Source organism: Passer domesticus, chromosome 13 (genome assembly GCF_036417665.1).
Source record: "Passer domesticus isolate bPasDom1 chromosome 13, bPasDom1.hap1, whole genome shotgun sequence".
In the NCBI taxonomy this organism is placed as follows: domain Eukaryota; kingdom Metazoa; phylum Chordata; class Aves; order Passeriformes; family Passeridae; genus Passer; species Passer domesticus.
The window spans coordinates 16,096,745-16,114,819 of record NC_087486.1 but is presented as its reverse complement, the minus strand read 5'-3'; the positions used below and the strand labels follow the sequence as shown (position 1 = coordinate 16,114,819).

Here is an 18,075-nt window from a genome sequence, read left to right as displayed (position 1 = left end):
CATCTTCAACAACAGGCTCTGAGAGAGAAAACATTAAGATACCATATCCCGAAAATACAAAGCTATCAGGTTCATTAAAACAAGCGGGACGGGAGCAATTACTTGTTGAAGCCAGGGAGCTAATTGTTAGGGGACTGAATTACAGGCAGAGATAAAGATGCAGCTAAAACTCTCGAGGAAACTTTCAGGACTTCAAATATTTGACATCCTTTCCTAAGATACGCCTTGTATTTCCTTAGTTTATACAGATTTACATTTAATCAAGTCATTCTAGGTTCCCTTTTTTTGCCCGCTAAAATCAACGTGTAAAGCACCGTAGTTCGTTAGTAAACAATTCATCTAAGTATTTGTTAAGGACGATGATACGATATGTGTTGAAGAAAATCACGGAACCGTAGAAAAAATTTAAAACTCTTGAAACTGAGCTGACCACTACTCAATGTGCAAATGGGCTTCATTCAAGTGCCTAAACCCTCCTCTGGCCAATCTCCCTGATATGGAATCCATTCGCATCTCAGATGCTTATCCGAGTAAACAGAACTGCAAACATTTGCTGTTCTTAATATTTGCGAGGTCTACGAAACGCCCCAGTATTATTGTGAAAAGAGGATATAAAAATAAAAATCTCAGAAACAGAATTCTTTCAACATTCTCACCATTGTACGAAATAAAGATCTTGAAGAGCAAAACGGAGCCAGAAAGGAAGCAAAAACGAAGCATCTAGTCCCACTACTGTATAACCCCCCGCTACAAAACGGGCGACAATCTCCTTTTTCACTCAGGATAGAGAATGGAACTTTCCACATTCGTTTCCCTTCTAAATCGAAGAGGGACAAAACAGAGTTTTAAAAACGGATTTGGGTAAAGCTATACACGAGTTCCAAGCACACCCTTTCTGAACAAATCAGTCCGGAAGGATAAAAGCTCCAACACCAGGTCTCACTGCTTTCTTGGTTTTTTTTTCTCCTCCACTCAATCATACAGAATCAGCCATTCATCTTCCACAGAAACACGAATCTGCATTCAATGTTGCTAACAAATTCTAATGTACAGAGCTCCAGTGTTGAAGACAAAACCTTTCACCCGAAGCTGAACCTATGACCAAGGAAGAACCAAGTGCTTCCTGCTCTCCGTGAACGAGGTGCAGCCCGTTCCCTAATTCAGTCCGTCACGGAAACAGGACTGTGCAATTCACACAAACACGATTCCGAGAAGCAGGACAAATACTGAGAAGCGCTGCTACTAGCCGAAAGGAGAGCTATAATCAAAGGCTGTCAGCTGAACCTGTTACCCAGAAAAATTAAAACCTTCTGCCGCTACTTGGGGATACAAATGACGAATACCCACTGAGACCATGCAGAGAAGACCCAGGGGAAAATGACGACGATTCGGAAACATTTAAAAAGAGAAGCCCAGCATTTACAGACCTGCGGTGCATCCGGCTCGGCGGGCGGCTCTCCCACGACGAGGTCACAGTTGGGGCTCGGCTTCTGGCAGGAATCGCCGCCCAGCAGCTCCTCCGCCGACAGGACGGGCACCGGCGGCGGCGGCGGCGGCCAAGCGGCCTCGGGCACGGCGCGGGCCGGCGCCGCCACGCACAGGTTGTAGGAGTAGGGCAAGGTGCCCTCGCAGAAGTCGGCCGGGAAGGCGGCGCCGGCCAGCGAGAAGCGCTGCGCGCCCAGGCAGCGCAGCACGGCGGGCGGCCCGGCCCGGCGCAGCCGCGCCAGCACGGCCAGCGCCACGCTCAGCACCAAGAGCGCCGACAGCAGCGCCAGCGCCAGCACCAGGTAGAACTGCAGCTCGGCCGCCGCCGCCGCCTCCTCCTCGGCGCCCGCCGGCCGCTCGCTCAGCTCCGGCAGCGCCTCCTGCAAGCTCTCGGCCAGCACCACGTGCAGCGTGGCCGTGGCCGACAGCGCCGGCTGCCCGTGGTCCTTCACCACGGCCACCACACGCTGCTTGGCCGCGTCCCGCTCGGACACGGCGCGCGCCGTGCGCACCTCGCCGCTGTGCAGCCCCACGCGGAACAGCGCCGGCTCCGACGCCTGCACCAGCTCGTACGACAGCCACGCGTTGCGCCCCGCGTCCGCGTCCACCGCCACCACCTTGGCCACCAGGTAGCCGGCCTCGGCCGAACGCGGCACCACCTCGAAAGGCGTCGCCGCCCCTCCCGCCGCCTCTCCCGCCGCCGCCGCCGCCGCCGGCCACAGCACCCTGGGCGCGTTGTCGTTGCGGTCCAGCACGAAGACGCGCACCGTGGCCGTGGAGCTGCGCGCCGGCGAGCCGCCGTCCTGCGCCCGCACGGCCACCGTGAACTCGCGGCACTGCTCGTAGTCCAGGGAGCGCTGCGCGTACAGCGCGCCGCTCCGCGCCTCCACCGACACGAGCGGCGCCGCGCCCGCCGCGCCCGCGCTGCCGCCCGCCAGCCAGTAGCTCACGCGCCCGTTGGCGCCCGCGTCCGCGTCCCGCGCCTGCACGCGCAGCACCAGCGCGCCCGCCGCGTTGTTCTCCGCCACGTACGCGCTGTACGCCGCCTCCTCGAACACCGGCGCGTTGTCGTTCACGTCCGACACCTCCAGCACCAGCTCCCTGCTGCTCCACAGCGCCGGCCTGCCCCGGTCCCGGGCCACCACCGTCACGCCATGCTCCGACGCCTGCTCCCGGTCCAGCGCGCCCGTCGTCACCACCTTGTACGAGCCGCCCGACGACGCCACGATCGACAGCGGCGCCTCTCCCGACAGCTCGCACGACACCTGCCCGTTCTCGCCCGAGTCTCGGTCTCGCACTTTCAGCAGGGCCACCACGGTGCCTGTCGGGGCATCCTCAGGCACCGGGCTCGACAGTGACAGAATGGTGATCTCGGGCGCATTGTCATTCTCGTCTGTGATGTCGATCTGAACTTCGCAGTGATCTGTGAGCCCGCCACCGTCACTCGCCTCCAGGCCGATGATGTATTTGTTCTTCTCCTCGAAATCGAGGGGACCGGATGTCATTATCTCGCCGCTTTCGCTGTCGATAGCGAACAACTCCTTGACAGTATCCGGGACGCTGCTGAAGGAGTAGGAGACCCGCCCATTGGAGCCCGTATCTGCATCCGTGGCCACCACCCGCAGCACCAGCGACCCCACCGGCAGATTCTCCGCCACTCTCGCCTCATAGACGCTTTTGCTGAACACGGGCGGGTTGTCGTTTGCGTCTGTCACGTTGATCCGAATCTGGACTGATCCGGATCTCGCGGGGTCCCCACCATCCACTGCCGTCAGCACCAGCTCAAAGGAGCTCTGCTTCTCTCTGTCCAACGCCCTCTCGAGCACTAATTCAGGCTGCTTTTTTCCACCCGGCTTTTCCTTCATGGACAGTGAGAAAGACGGATTGCTAGTGAGTTCATAATTCAGCAACGAGTTTGTTCCTACATCTGTGTCTTGGGCCATCTCCAGCGGAAACCGAGCACCGGGAAGTGTCCATTCACTGATCTCGAGGTCCAGAACAGCTTTGCTGAACACCGGGGAATTGTCATTCACGTCCTCGATCGCCACCTCGACGGGGAAAATGTTCAGCGGGTTGTGCACCAGCGCCTCGAAGCTGACGGAGCAGGTCGCCGAGTCGCCGCACATCTCCTCCCGGTCCAGCCTCTCATTCACGTACAGGTTCCCGTTCTCCTCATTCACCGTGAAGTATTGCTTCTCGTCGCTCAGCCGCAGCTTGCGCGCCGGCAGCTCGTCCGCGCTGAGCCCCAGGTCCCGCGCCAGCGGCCCCACGAGCGAGCCTCTGCCCAGCTCCTCGGGGATGGCGTAGCGGACCCGCTCGGCCGCCGCCCGGCCCCACACGCACAGCAGCACCGCGGCCAGCAGCGCTCGCCCGCCGCCCGGCCCAAGCCTCTGCCGCCGCCTCACCGCCATTCTCTGCCCGCAGCGCTCGCCGCGCTCCTGCCTCCTGCCGCTGCCCTGCCTCCCTTCCAGCCGCTCTCGCCGCCCGCAACACACACCGCTCAAAGGCTGCGACCTCGCCGCGCCGCCTCTCGCCGCCTCTCGCCGCTGCTGCTGGCGGCGGTGCCGCTGCCGCTGTGGCCGGCGCCGGGCGAGCGAGCAGCCTGCGGGGGCAGGACGCTGCGGCGGCGGCGGCGGCGGCTCCAGCGCCGCTCGGCGGCGGCCAACAGCGACACCCGGAGGCGCCGCCGCGCCACTGCAGCCGCTTTCTCCAAGTTCATTTCCAATGCGGGTGAGGCATCTTCCCGCTTGTGGGAACAATCCCTGAGCGGTCACAACAAGAAGAGACAACCAAAATATACATTTGCACAACCCACTTGTATCTCTTTCCCAAACCCTCTCTATCTCTTCATACCAAGCTTGCAAATCTTTTCAATCTTTCTTGATATTTCACCTTCCAGCCCACAGATGACACTGAGGCCCACACAAATGACTTCACATTACTCTGAAATCCTCAGGTCTGGTTCTGATTCTGGGCAACAATTAACACTGAGGGAGAGATGTTAATTTCAAAGGTAGTGGACCTGCACTCAGACCTGTGTCACTGCACATACCTGCCAAAGGAAAGCAAAACACAAGGCCAGGCAGGCTCTGCACTCTGCACATCCTGGCACCCACTACGCTTTAATGTGGAGAAACCTTTGGTGGTCTTGGTGGATGGTTAAAACGTCAAGACTTGCCCTAAGAGTTATTACAGTATTTCCCCTGCTTTAATTTGGAGAGCTTCTAGACAAAGGCCCTAACATCTGCTAAGTCCATCTAACAACAGCATGATCAACTGAAAATTTTACAGGGATTTCTGATGATTCATACACAAATCCAAATACAAAATCCATACAAAACTCCAAATATGACCTTACTGAGGAAGGTATCTTGGGTCTATGATCTTGAGTTTCTCAGCCACAACTCTCTCTTCAAATCTCATGCCCAGACAAACTGGAAACTCACTGAATCCCAGAGGTTACACTGACTTCAGAGGGTTGCTAGGTGTCTTTTAATTCTACTGGGTGACTTTACTAAGCTCCAGATATTGCTTTTTTCAGAACAACAATGCTGGCCCTTAATAAATCAAAGAAGCCAACTAAAAAAACCTCCCGCTGCCCCACATGGTGATGATTGTTCCCTACTCTGAGAAATGCAGGTCTACACAGTGTAGTAAATCAGAGGAGAATGTAGTCCTGCAGTCCCCAAGAAACAAGAACAATCTCCAGGTTGGTGGGACTGGCCATCTGTGCTCTGCAACCTGTCCTGTGCTCCAGAGCTTGGCAGAAGGGCTCTGGAGGTGATTGCTGCTATGGAATAAGGCTCCCTGGTCTTTTTTGTGCCTGTTACCCACTTGGAGACAGCAATGGGTGGGGCTCTGTTCATGTTCCTCATGAGGACTTTTTTGCAAAGCAGAAGCTCAAATCACTCCCTCAGTTCTGAGTATTTAGAAATTACAAAAAAAAAAATCCACCAAAAACCCCCAAAACAAACCCAAAATATCTGTGACTGGCCTCTCTGAGGGAGATAGTGGACTCCTGGAATACACAGGTGCATTCTCATATCACTGCCTTAGAAAAATCTTTTACAAGGCCCCTGGAACCCACCAGTGTCTGAACGAGCAAGTGAGACTGTGAAGTCTTACTTTGGACTACATAGTATTGGGTTCTGGTTTTGGAAATGCACCAGTGCTTCCACAGGAATTATAAACCATTCTACCCATTTATAAAGTATTCTACGCATATGTTATCATTCTTATTTCTCTCAAACCCTATTCAAATTTCAGATGTGTTTATGATTTTGTCATTAATAAAAATACCTCGTAAGAAGATAATGCTTCATCATCATGCACATAAAGGAGATAAAGCTACCTGATCACCACCATTCTGACAAAAAATATAATTATTCAAAAGCACAGGAATGATAAATGGAAAACTAAAAGTGGGGTGGTTATCCAACAGTGATGTAGTCAGCAAACCATTCACTTAGGGGAATCTCTTCCCCTCTTCTATCACACAAACACAAAATTGTGACTTACTCTAAGGCCACGTTTACATCTGTTCACTCAGAATTGGAACTAAGGGTCTGCCACTTGCATCTCCTGACTTCCTCACCAGCTACAATGTGACTAACCAGACACTAAAGAACAAGGCCTTGGCAAATGAATTTTTGCCTCTGCTCATTAAACAAACATATGGTAAGAAACCCTGACTTTAAAGGCTTCATCATGGGCCTCTTGGTCAAGCTAAGTTTTCTGAGAAAGTGGAACAGGCTCTCTTTTACACTATGTTGCTTCATCCTCACACATAGAATTTTTTCTTAGGTGACCAAAGTACGTATTTGTTGAAAAAAACTCCACTCATAACTTCTAATGCAAAAGCAGTGTCCAGATCCAGGGAAACAGAAGCATGACCATCCAGGGAAAAAATGCCTAGAAGGAAGTGTTGGTACAACTTTGAACAAACTCTCCGTTGCAACATTCCAGGGAGATATAATTTAGATAAAGAGGTTTCAGATAGGAATTAGAAACTTGCCAGAGCTGGGGAAGAATTCCACTAGGAAACTCTCCAAGGAGCAGAGTGATGTGCAAAGGTCTTTTCCCTGGCTCCTCTATCAAGCAAAGCCAGTTGTGGTTACAAGGAGTCTCATTCAGCCCTTTCCTGGTTGATGCAATTTCACTCTGAGCCAAATAATGTATCCCATAAAGCCAGTGGCAGCTGCCATATTTCTTTTCTGAAATCTCCCTGCCAGGCAGCACGGCTGTGTGGTGATGATCTCCCATTACGGGGGACACCTCTCATGACTGCTCCTCGAGGCAGGGAGATCTTTTACCAGGAAGAGATCTTTGGATGGGTCCAATTTGAGGCCTCCCTAAAGTGCAGCTGGACATGCATCAAACTTGCTTCAAAACACATTTCCACAACATCACATTAAGCCACTTCTGATAATACTTCGGACAGAGATTCTTTAGACAATCCAAATCATTCATTCCTGACATCTAACCAGGTGCCAACCTTCTGAAAGGCAGAGCTATTGGACAAATGCTCTGTTATCAGAGGCCTGCCATTGCCTTTCAAATCAGGGAAGCCAGGATCACAGACAAAAATGGCACACCATGAAATCAAACAAGTCCTCAGTCAAAACCCCATTAATTCACCTAATTTCCTAGTAGGAATTCAGCCTCTTGCTCTGCATCCACAGTAGTCAATTGCACCATGGACACATCCAACTACTTGGATTATTGTTAACTTATGTCAACTGCAAGTGAAAAAGAAATGGACATTGAAGTTCAGCAGTATTTTATGAAACCTGAAGTGTATCAAAGTCTTTGTCTTGGCAGCTAAACACCTTCAGGTGGGAATAGAAACTGCTCCCCATGCCTGTTAATTTCCACAGATCTCTTTTCCCAGGTCTGTCAGCCAAACTGAGACCCAGTTTTAGATCATGAGAGGCAGGAAGGAAGTAATGACAAGAGCACCGAAGTGAAGAAATTATCACTTAACATTTCAGACTGTGTCAAATGTGGCAGGTACACAGGGAGGAGTGTCTAGAATCAAGAGGCACAAGTAATTTCTTTGGAGAAGAAGAACAGAAAACGCAGATGGGCACAACAATGGGATTAATACAGTAAATAGGGGAAACTCAACATTCCCACCACCCTTCAAGGCATTTCAAACCACAGCCAAGCAAACCTGTCCTGTCTTCCATGAAGACAGAATGCTTTGGCAAGCTCAAATATCATGCAGGAGGGGAGCTACCTTTGAAGACAGAAATCCTTGAGAGACATGTTTCCTACACAACTTCTGCTATGGAGATCGAGGATCGTCATACAGATGAATGCATCAGAATATAAAATGTTCTAGTGGGTAGAAGCTGCACGTGCCTCAGTTAAAGTCTCAGTCTTCAAAGTCCACTCAAAGACAGCATCATTCTTTGTCAGCACATGGGCTTTTCAGAAGATACGTGACTGCAAATATTAATGAACAGTTTATGTCCACATCCTAGGACCAGCATTCTCAGGAAGAGCCCTATCAGACATAAGAGAGGATTAAATGAGTAAGTTTCTTGCCAATACTTCAAATGAAAAGTTAATTTCTAGCACAAGTACCCTCCCATCCTTTTCATTCCAAGCATTCTACAAAATCCTATTGAAACCACTTTTGACATCTCTGATGGTGATTCTCTAAGCCATGTCAATCCCTCATTCACAGCACATACCCATGCATCAGCTCTCTAAATGCACAGTTACTGGACAAATGCTCTATGATCAGAGAACTACCACTGCCTTTAAACACAGAGAAACCAGGACTGCAGAAAAGATGGCACAGCCTTGGTACTATGCATCGTTTCAAACCATTGCTCAGGTACAATTGCATTGATTCACCTTTTTCCCTGGTATGACGCCAGCCTCTGTCCTCCTTGTTCTGCATTCACAGCTTTTACTCACACAATACACAACACCAACAGTTACTTCATGAAAAAAAAGAGCCATTAATAACATCTGAAGGTTGGTCAAGGCTGAGAAAAGCATTATTCAACCATGATGAAATTCTACATCCAGACACAGAAGGACATAATGGCTGGAAAAATGATGCAGTTCTTACACACAGAATTTCTGAAGGAAATTTGCACTTCCATGGGTATTGTTTGCAGAGAAATTCATCAGCAGATTGAGCTCCCCTTTCTGGATGCAGGAAAAGGGCACCTGGTGTAAGTGGCAAGGCCTTGGCAATCACCACGACATGAAGAGACACCCAGCCAGGTGGAACATCCAGCTGCCTCTTTTCCTGCTTTAGGCCACTCTCTGACTGATCTTGCACTGAATGCTCACCATGAATGTGCAACAACCAAGAGCACTGATTCTGCTGACACCAGAACAGACACATTATCAGGACACACAACAAGCCCACCTCTACCTCATCATAACCATCAAGGCAGAATTCAGCTGTCAGTCACTGGGAAGAACATGCAATAGGAAGGCAAACTGATGAACCCACTTGTCCACATTCCACCCTGCCCAAGCACCACACAACCCCAAAATGCCTTTGCAAACAGACATCTCTGAAAAAAGTTGTGTGCACATTTCTCATTCTGGAAGAACGAAGGTCAAAACATTAACACATGAAAGACATTTCTCCTCTTTAACAATACTCAAAGAAATGAAAATTGTTCTCAAGTTCATAAGAGATATACAGATCTGATAAAAACTGAGCAAAAAGGATCAGCTCAGAGACACCTTCAGCATGAGGGTAACTCGGCAACAACGTCAACAGATCGGAGCAGATACTGTCATATGTAATGGTCTGCTATTGGAATCTCCCAAGAAACAGTGCAGGAGATTAGCACCTAGTAATCTAGGTGCTAATCTAGTAATCACCACACAGATTCTAGTAATCACCACAAACTCTTCAAGATTCTGGCAGAGCCTTTGAAAGGAGAACTAACAATCCTCTTCCTCCTCCTAAAGCTGACATTGTGACATTTTACAATTTTATCATTAACTTGTTACGTAACTACATCCCATCAAGTGGCAAATAAATACAAAGACAAACCTAATGTTCTCAGTACTTGCTGGCCTCAGTAAAGAAGAGACTCACATTGCCTGATAATACACATGGACAACTCCTTCAAAACCTGAACTTTTTTTTTTTTTTAAACCGCATAATGCACAAGCAGATTGGCCACATGCACTTCAAAGAAGAAAGATCAGGATTGCATAGGCAAAGGGGAATCTGTACTCCAGGACAGACCGGGGAGGTAACCAGCGTGAAACACAGAGATGAGTAAGACACACCAGATATGAACCTCCAGTCGGCAACACACTCACTTGAAACATAAACTTTAAGGAATTGAAAAATTTTAGAAGAGCTACGATTTTAGTTAGAGGTAAGCTTCATTGGAGCTAATTAAAACAAATAGGTAGGCATTGATGAAGATAAGAGTTAGTAGTTAACTAATAATTGATTGCTTGTCAACGCACTGTTTGATGAGCTGGGTTCATAATGAAGAATATAGAAACTGATAAATAGCTTTTAGGAACATTAGACAATTGCGGGCCTCTTTTGCTTCAAAAGCAATTGAAGACAAGGAACGGGAGTTCTACCAAGGGTTCATTTGTCATATTTGCATTGAAAAGGTAGAAAGGTCAGAACGAGGAAGACTACAGTTACTTCCTCATTTGGGGACCCCTCCCAATGAAAGAGACCACCGACCCATTTCAAGGATCAAACTACGCCTGCTTAATAGCTTTTGCACTAATTAGCATACAAAGCGGGGAATGGGATATACCAAAATTATGAATATGTATTTGTATTTTGGGTATTCAACATTTGTATACATAAAAGAACGCTGTAATCACCTGTAAAATGGCAGCGTGTATTTGGGAGCTACCCCACATGCTGTGTTGCAATACACATACACTTTCTAACTTTAAACTGTTAGAGAGTCTTTGTCCATCACAGCTGGATATCGGTATTAGATCAATATCCACATTTCAGTAAATCACACTGCTCCTGCCCCAAGCCACCCGCTACGTGTAAGCGTGGGGAGTGAAACAGGGTCCACCTCCTCTCCATTTAGAACACAGACTATGGATGAAAGAGCATGGAAGCGGGAAAGGGAAGCGAGGCCAAAACAGTGTGGTTCAAAGGAACTGACCGGTGCAGCGGCTGGGTCACGGGGGAGAGCGCCAGCAGGGTCCTGAAAATACATCCTTACTGCTTCAGATTTGTATGTACTCACCAGAATTGTGAAAATGACCTGCAACCCTCCTGGAAACAAAGGCCTGAATAGAAGTGCAATTACAACTCTGAAGAAACTCTGTATCACATTCTGGCATAGATATACAGGTAGAGAATGGCGGTTTGACACAGGATTAATTGGCTCTTCTAGCCAACAATTATGGTTCCACACAAACACTTACTGTGGAAAATGTTACTGTGGAACACTGTCATTGTCATTCATGACAGATAAACCAGGATCAGAACAGCAATGGCACTGCCTTTGGCACCAAGCATGAAATCAAACCATTTCTCTGACAAACCCACACTGAGTCACTGATTTGTATGGCACAGAACTGAGCTCTCACCCTCCTCACTCTGCGTTCACAGCCTGCAGTTTCACCATCAACACAAACCAAAATTTTAGTCACATGTTGGCCACAGGGAAAACAAAACCTTGGGCAAACATCCATTCATGAAATTCTATTTCTTGAACGAAGTCTTCACGGTCAGACTGGCTGGGGCTCTGAGCAACCTGCTCTGCTGGAAGATGTCCCTGACCATGGCAGAGTAGATGGAACAAGAGCATCTTTGAGGTCCTTTGCAACACAAACCGTTCTATGACTCTGTGTTTCTAGGATAATGTGATTACATGTACAGCCTCAAGGGATGGATGAGAGATACTCTCCCTCCTGGACAATTATATATTTTGGGATTTGCAGGATTGCCAGGCACAATAAGCAGCAGCTTTACTCCTTGACAAAAAATACAAGCAACCCAACAAACAACCCAACACAAACAAAACAAATCGGATCAACTGAGCCAAGAAAGGGAAAACACCAGAAGAGGATCAATCATGGCCTCACATTTCAGACTGGGTCAACTGCAGTATATACACAGCACAGGAAACTGGACTGTAACCCATCCACAGGAGGCCTCACACAGGAGCTCACTGCACACACCCCACACTGCCATTTCCTTGCATACAAAGAGAAAGAAAAAGCTTGGAACCACAGCTCTGGGCCTCATCCAACTACTAGTACAATCAGAACTGGACACAATTCATTGATGCATTTTGAACTGCACCACAGTGAACTCCAGCACCAGCCCTGTCTCTGGATACACAGACTTCTTCTCTCTGTCCAAACATACCATGAAAGCAAATTTTGCATTCAGACATCATTAGAAGAAAACTCATGTGCACAGATTCCCAGAGCCCAAGCATCACAACTAAGATTATTCTGTTCCTCCCCATTATTTCAACAAGTGGGAAATGTCATATAGGCCATAAATTATTGCCAGCTCTGTCAAAGACCCACACATCCAAGTATCCCCTCCAAGGCAGCATCACCATTCTTCAGCACATGGACTCCTCAAAGGATGTGTGACGACCACTCTTGATGGGAAAAGGAACATGGAACCCAAACTAGGCCATTGGAGTCCAAACCACGCAACTGAAAATCATCAGACTCCTCCTGACTCATTGTCAGAAGGCCAGCAATAGCCCTGGCCATCAACAAAACACATGCCATGTCTCCACCAGGACCCCTCACACACCGCAGCCCCAACACTCCCCATTAACCCTTCACGGATCCCATGCTTAGCATGGATCAGCACAATTTAGAGAGACAGCACCAAAAGGAAAGTTGCTCAGACTCGATCTTCTTATCACGGATAATATTTGACATCTCACCCTAGCCATGCAAAAAGAAAAAGCATTTATTACAGAGATATTTTTGAGAAACATTTGTATTAATCTCTTTTTTCACCGGCAAAGAGGAAAGAACCATCTTCAGATCATCAGAAGAATGAGACAGAAAGTAAACACCTGCAGAATTGAAGGACTCCCAACTCTCTTCTGAGTTATATATCTCAGAAAAAATGATTGATGACATGGTTTACAGGCACTGAATACACAGCTTGCAATTCCCATACAGCATCTGTCATAAATACAAAATCAAGCTTTGAAGTGACACAACCATGGTGACATGAAAATACTGAGCAAGAACCTGCCTGGGTTCTCCATGCAGCAGCAATACAGATCTTCTAGACAATTCCTTTGGGAAGAAGAACCTTACATGGCTTCATCCTAAAGACAGGACGCAGACAGGGAACGGAGGAAAACATTCCCTTCAGTCTTGCAGCAGGCATTCACGCACGGCTCACAGCACTCAGATTTCCAACCCTTCACACCATCCATGCTGTCCTTGCACCCAAATATCTTAAAAACATGTGACAGCGCAGGCCCACTTCCCCACACCATTTCTCTTCCCACCACCAATTTCACAAAGCGATCTCTACAGCTCTGTGCTCTGCAAGCTACATTTACTCCTCACTGAAGTTCTGTGGAGACACTTCTTAGGCCTCAAAGGAAAAGCTGAGCAGTCTTCCAAGGGACACTGAGTCACTGAATATCTGCTCACAGGGCATTATGCCCACCTTGCAGCTCTGCCTGCACCTTCAATCTCTCCTTCCCATCCAGCCAATTCTCTTCCCATGCTAAATATTTTACAGCCAAGGCTCATCCAGCTCATCTGACATAGATCTACATTAAAAAGCAAGAGAAAACCAAAGCAGTTCTGCCATTTCCCCTGCATTTCCTCCTCCACATGCTGCCCCCCACAGGCTTTTCAAAGTGGCACAACTTCGAGAGGATCCTTCATCCTCATGACAGGCACACAGACATCACCAGGACCACTTCTTGCCTGGTCCAATCCTCTCTTGGGACACAGACCAAAGCAGGCATGACACAAACACTTCCTGCTGACCTCCACTATGTCTCATGGACAGCGATAAACACTGGAAGCAATGTGCAGAGAGGTTCCATGCAAAACCATCAGCATTTTGTTCAAGACACATTCTACCTATTCAAGCTCATGTGCTCTTGGGAAGACACATGAGCCTCCGGAAAAGTTCTATTTCTCCATAATGGGATCCATCCCTTCAGAAGATCGCATACTAACAGGAACACAGACTCTACACAGCACAGCTCATACAGGGGAACAACACCTGCAACCTGATCAATACCCAAACCTACAACCTAAGCAACAGCCTGACAGCAGGAACCCTGTCCCTCCTTCCTTCTTCACTAACTGGGAGGCACGGAGGGGAACCTGCCGCATGTTCACGTGACGACAGCAAAGTGCACCACCCTTTACAATTTCATCGAAAGAAAATTTACCATGCTTTATGGAAAATCTTCCATACAAGACAGAGCAAACGGCAGGGAAAGGGCAGAGGAGCATCAGAAGAAAGCGTGGCAGAGAAAATGTGGAGAGAGAAACTCACCGAGGGAGGGGCAGAAGGCGCGGGCAGGGCGCCGGCGGGGTCCTGGTCCTCGAGCAGCGGCGCGGGCTCGTCGGGCGGCGGGCGGGCCGGGAGGGTGTCGCAGCAGCTGGCGGCCGAGAAGCGCAGCTGGCTCTTGCGCGAGTCGGCCGTGAGCGACACGTCGTGCGAGTAGGACTGCAGGAAGGCGCGCACGCCGTCGATGCCCACGAAGTGCGACACGGGCACGCCGCGCAGGGCGCCGCTGTCGGCCGGCAGCAGGTGCTGGCGGTGCCAGCGGCGCAGGCGCAGCGCCAGCAGCAGCAGCAGGAAGGCCACGAAGAGGCACGACACGGCGGCCACGGCCAGCACGAGCCAGCGCGTCAGGCTGGCGGCCGGCTCGCCCGGCGCCGCCGCCTCGTCGGCCGCGCTGCCCAGCTCGGCCAGCAGCTCGGCCACGCTCTCGGCCAGCACCACGCTCAGCGTGGCCGTGGCCGAGAGCGCCGGCCGCCCGTGGTCCCGCACCAGCACCACCAGGCTGTGGCGCGCCGCGTCGCGGGCCAGCGGCGAGCGCGCCGTGCGCACCTCGCCGCTGTGCAGCCCCACGCGGAACAGCCCCGGCTCCGTGGCCTTGGCCAGCTCGTAGGACAGCCACGCGTTCTGCCCCGCGTCCGCGTCCACCGCCACCACCTTGGCCACCAGCGCGCCGGCCTCCGACCGGCGCGGCGCCAGCTCCACGCCCGACCACGCCGCGCCCGAGCCCGCCGCTGCGCCCGCCGGCGGGTACAGCACCTGCGGCGCGTTGTCGTTCTCGTCCACGATCAGCAGCCGCACCGACACGTTGCTGCTCAGCGCCGGCGCGCCGCCGTCCTCCGCCCGCACCCACAGCTGCAGCTCGCGCACCTGCTCGTAGTCCAAGGAGCGCAGCGCGTACAGCGCGCCCGTCTCCGCCTGCACCGACACGTACGACGACAGCGGCGCGCCCCGCACCCGCCCCTCCGCCAGCCGGTAGCGCACGCGCGCGTTCTGCCCCCAGTCCGCGTCCGTGGCGCGCACCGTCAGCACCAGCGCGCCCGCCGCGTTGTTCTCCGCCAGCCGCGCGCTGTAGCGCTCCTCCACGAACACCGGCGCGTTGTCGTTCACGTCCAGCACCCGCAGCGCCAGCACCGCGCTGCTCTGCAGCGACGGCGACCCGCCGTCCGCCGCCCGCACCGTCACGTTGTACTCCCACACCTGCTCCCGGTCCAGCTCGCTCGCTGTCACCACGCTGTAGTAGCTGCCGTGAGAGCTCTCCAGCCGGAACGGGACGTCTTTGTCGATCGAGCAGCGCACATCGCCGTTCGCCCCCGAGTCACGGTCCTGCACGTACAAAAGGGCCACGACTGTTCCCGTGGGAGCGTCTTCCGAGATCTCGCTTAGTGCCGACCGCACGGAAATCTCGGGTGCGTTGTCGTTGACGTCTGTCACTGTGATCACGACTTTTGCTGAATCATAAAGAGCCCCACCATCATATGCCTGTAGATCCAGCTCATGGGCATCGCCTTCCTCGAAGTCCAGGCTTTGTCCCAGAGTGATTGCTCCCGTCTCAGAGTCCAGGTGGAATATCTGCGATGAACTCTTTTTTTTTTTAAATGAGTATTTAACTTGCCCATTCAGTCCCTCATCCTCGTCCGTGGCCGTGACGGTGACGAGTACGGAGCCCACGGGCACGTCCTCGGGCACTCGCACCGTGTACTCCACCTGGCTGAACACGGGCGCGTTGTCGTTCGCGTCCACCACGGTCACGCGGATCCGAGCCGTGCCCGTCCGTGCCGGATCGCCGCCGTCCATCGCCCTCAGCACCAGCTCGTGAAACGCCGCCTCCTCCCGGTCCAGCACCTTGGCCAGCACCAGCTCGGGACGCTGATCGCCGCCGGGGCCCGCCTGCACGGCCAGCGAGAAGTGCTCGTCGCCGCTCAGCTCGTAGCTCTGCAGGGAATTACGGCCTGAATCCGGGTCGTGAGCCTCTGTCAATGGAAATCGCGACCCCAGCGCTGTCGTCTCGCTCAGTCTCAGATCCGTATCTGCCTCTTGAAAGCTGGGTGCGTTGTCGTTTATATCCACAATTTCCACTTCTATTCCATAGAACTTCATTTCCCCCTCCACTATCAGCTCACAGCGCAGCACGCATTGCTGCACACGACTGCACAGCTGTTCTCTGTCGATCCTCTCCGCCGTCACTAAATGTCCCGTCTTCTCCTGCAAAGCGAAGTACTGTGTCCTACTGTCGGAGACAACACGGACGGCATTATCGCGGATCTCCGGCAGCTGCAGCCCCAAGTCCTTGGCCACGTCGCCCACGAACGAGCCCTTGGGCATCTCCTCGGGCACCGAGTAGCGCAGCTGCCCCCACGCCGCCTGCCACGCCGCCAGCAGGACGGCCCCGAGCAGAGCTCGCTGCCGCCGGCCCCAGCGCCTCCCCGCCGCGCACATCTCCGCAGCGGAACCGCAACACCGCAACGGCTCCCCACCGCCGACCGCCGATCTGCCTCACTGTCCTTCTCTGGCTCGCTGCTCCCGGTCGCTCTGCCACCGGCAGTCCCTCTGCCTCGCTGCAAATCGGTTCCGAACCTCGGGGCCGATCGCAGACCCCTCGGTCGGGCCAATAATCCGGCGATCTTGTGATCGAGCGGGTCCGCAGCGGGCGGGGCTGCAGCGCTCCGAGCTTCCTCTCGCTCCTCTCGGTCAACAGCGGCGCCCGCAGCCTCCGCCCGGCACTGCAGGCACCGAGCGCCGCCCGCCCCGCCTTGCTCCCTGCAGGGGACAGTCGCCGCGGAGACGCCGCTTTTCGTCCAGCGCCGATCTCCTGCCCCCGCATTGCTCCAGCCGATCTCTGCCTTCATCCTCCACGCTATCACCACCGGGAGGAAGGCACAGGCATTCCGTGCGCGTGGTTCTTTAACCGCACGGCAAACTCATCACTTACTTATGACATTATATGTACATTAAAACACATATTTCGTATTTTGCACTGTAGCTTATTGTTATTCTTATCCTTTTTGTTCAAAAGCATCTTCAACAACAGGCTCTGAGAGAGAAAACATTAAGATACCATATCCCGAAAATACAAAGCTATCAGGTTCATTAAAACAAGCGGGACGGGAGCAATTACTTGTTGAAGCCAGGGAGCTAATTGTTAGGGGACTGAATTACAGGCAGAGATAAAGATGCAGCTAAAACTCTCGAGGAAACTTTCAGGACTTCAAATATTTGACATCCTTTCCTAAGATACGCCTTGTATTTCCTTAGTTTATACAGATTTACATTTAATCAAGTCATTCTAGGTTCCCTTTTTTTCCCCCTAAAATCAACGTGTAAAGCACCGTAGTTCGTTAGTAAACAATTCATCTAAGTATTTGTTAAGGACGATGATACGATATGTGTTGAAGAAAATCACGGAACCGTAGAAAAAATTTAAAACTCTTGAAACTGAGCTGACCACTACTCAATGTGCAAATGGGCTTCATTCAAGTGCCTAAACCGTCCTCTGGCCAATCTCCCTGATATGGAATCCATTCGCATCTCAGATGCTTATCCGAGTAAACAGAACTGCAAACATTTGCTGTTCTTAATATTTGCGAGGTCTACGAAACGCCCCAGTATTATTGTGAAAACAGGATATAAAAATAAAAATCTCAGAAACAGAAATCTTTCAACACTCTCACCATTGTACGAAATAAAGATCTTGAAGAGCAAAACAGAACCAGCAAGGAAGCAAAAACGAAGCATCTAGTCCTACTAATGCATAACCCCCGCTACAAAACGGGCGACAATCTCCTTTTTCACTCAGGATAGAGAATGGAACTTTCCACGTTCGTTTCCCTTCTAAATCGAAGAGGGACAAAACAGAGTTTTAAAAACGGGTTTGGGTAAAGCTATACACGACTTCCAAGCACACCCTTTCTGAACAAATCAGTCAGGAAGGATAAAAGCTCCAACACCAGATCTCACCGCTTTCTTGTTTTTTTTTTTCTCCTCCACTCAATCATACAAAACCAGCTATTCATCTTCCAGAGAAACACGAATCTGCATTCAAGGTTGCTAACAAATTCTAATGTACAGAGCTCCAGTGTTGAAGACAAAACCTT

At 51.1% G+C, this 18,075-nt stretch overlaps 3 protein-coding genes across 3 annotated transcripts in view; all 3 read right to left on the bottom strand.

Annotated features, from left to right (window-relative positions):
- LOC135280372 (protocadherin gamma-C5-like) overlaps positions 1 to 18,075 on the bottom strand; it is a 281,155-nt gene that overhangs the window by 188,697 nt on the left and 74,383 nt on the right. The window lies entirely within an intron of this gene.
- On the bottom strand, positions 1,302 to 4,278 carry LOC135280136 (protocadherin gamma-B5-like). Its single transcript, XM_064387889.1, has one exon. The coding sequence runs from the start codon at positions 3,894 to 3,896 to the stop codon at positions 1,317 to 1,319; it is 2,580 nt and encodes an 859-aa protein (XP_064243959.1). The 5' UTR covers positions 3,897 to 4,278; the 3' UTR covers positions 1,302 to 1,316.
- LOC135280361 (protocadherin gamma-A10-like) lies at positions 3,986 to 16,949 on the bottom strand. Its single transcript, XM_064388183.1, has 2 exons — positions 13,973 to 16,949; positions 3,986 to 4,231 (listed from the first exon to the last, which is right to left on the bottom strand). The coding sequence occupies exons 1-2, from the start codon at positions 16,418 to 16,420 to the stop codon at positions 3,986 to 3,988; spliced, it is 2,694 nt and encodes an 897-aa protein (XP_064244253.1). The 5' UTR covers positions 16,421 to 16,949.

Excerpts from the sequence above, each read along its gene's own strand:
- LOC135280361 (XM_064388183.1), bottom strand. The coding sequence starts at position 16,420 with ATGTGCGCGGCGGGGAGGCGCTGGGGCCGGCGGCAGCGAGCTCTGCTC. Across the intron at positions 4,232-13,972 it reads CGCCTTCTGCCCCTCCCTCG|CGGGAAGATGCCTCACCCGC; the intron begins GTGAGTTTCTCT and ends TGTTCCCACAAG.
- LOC135280136 (XM_064387889.1), bottom strand. The coding sequence starts at position 3,896 with ATGGCGGTGAGGCGGCGGCAGAGGCTTGGGCCGGGCGGCGGGCGAGCG.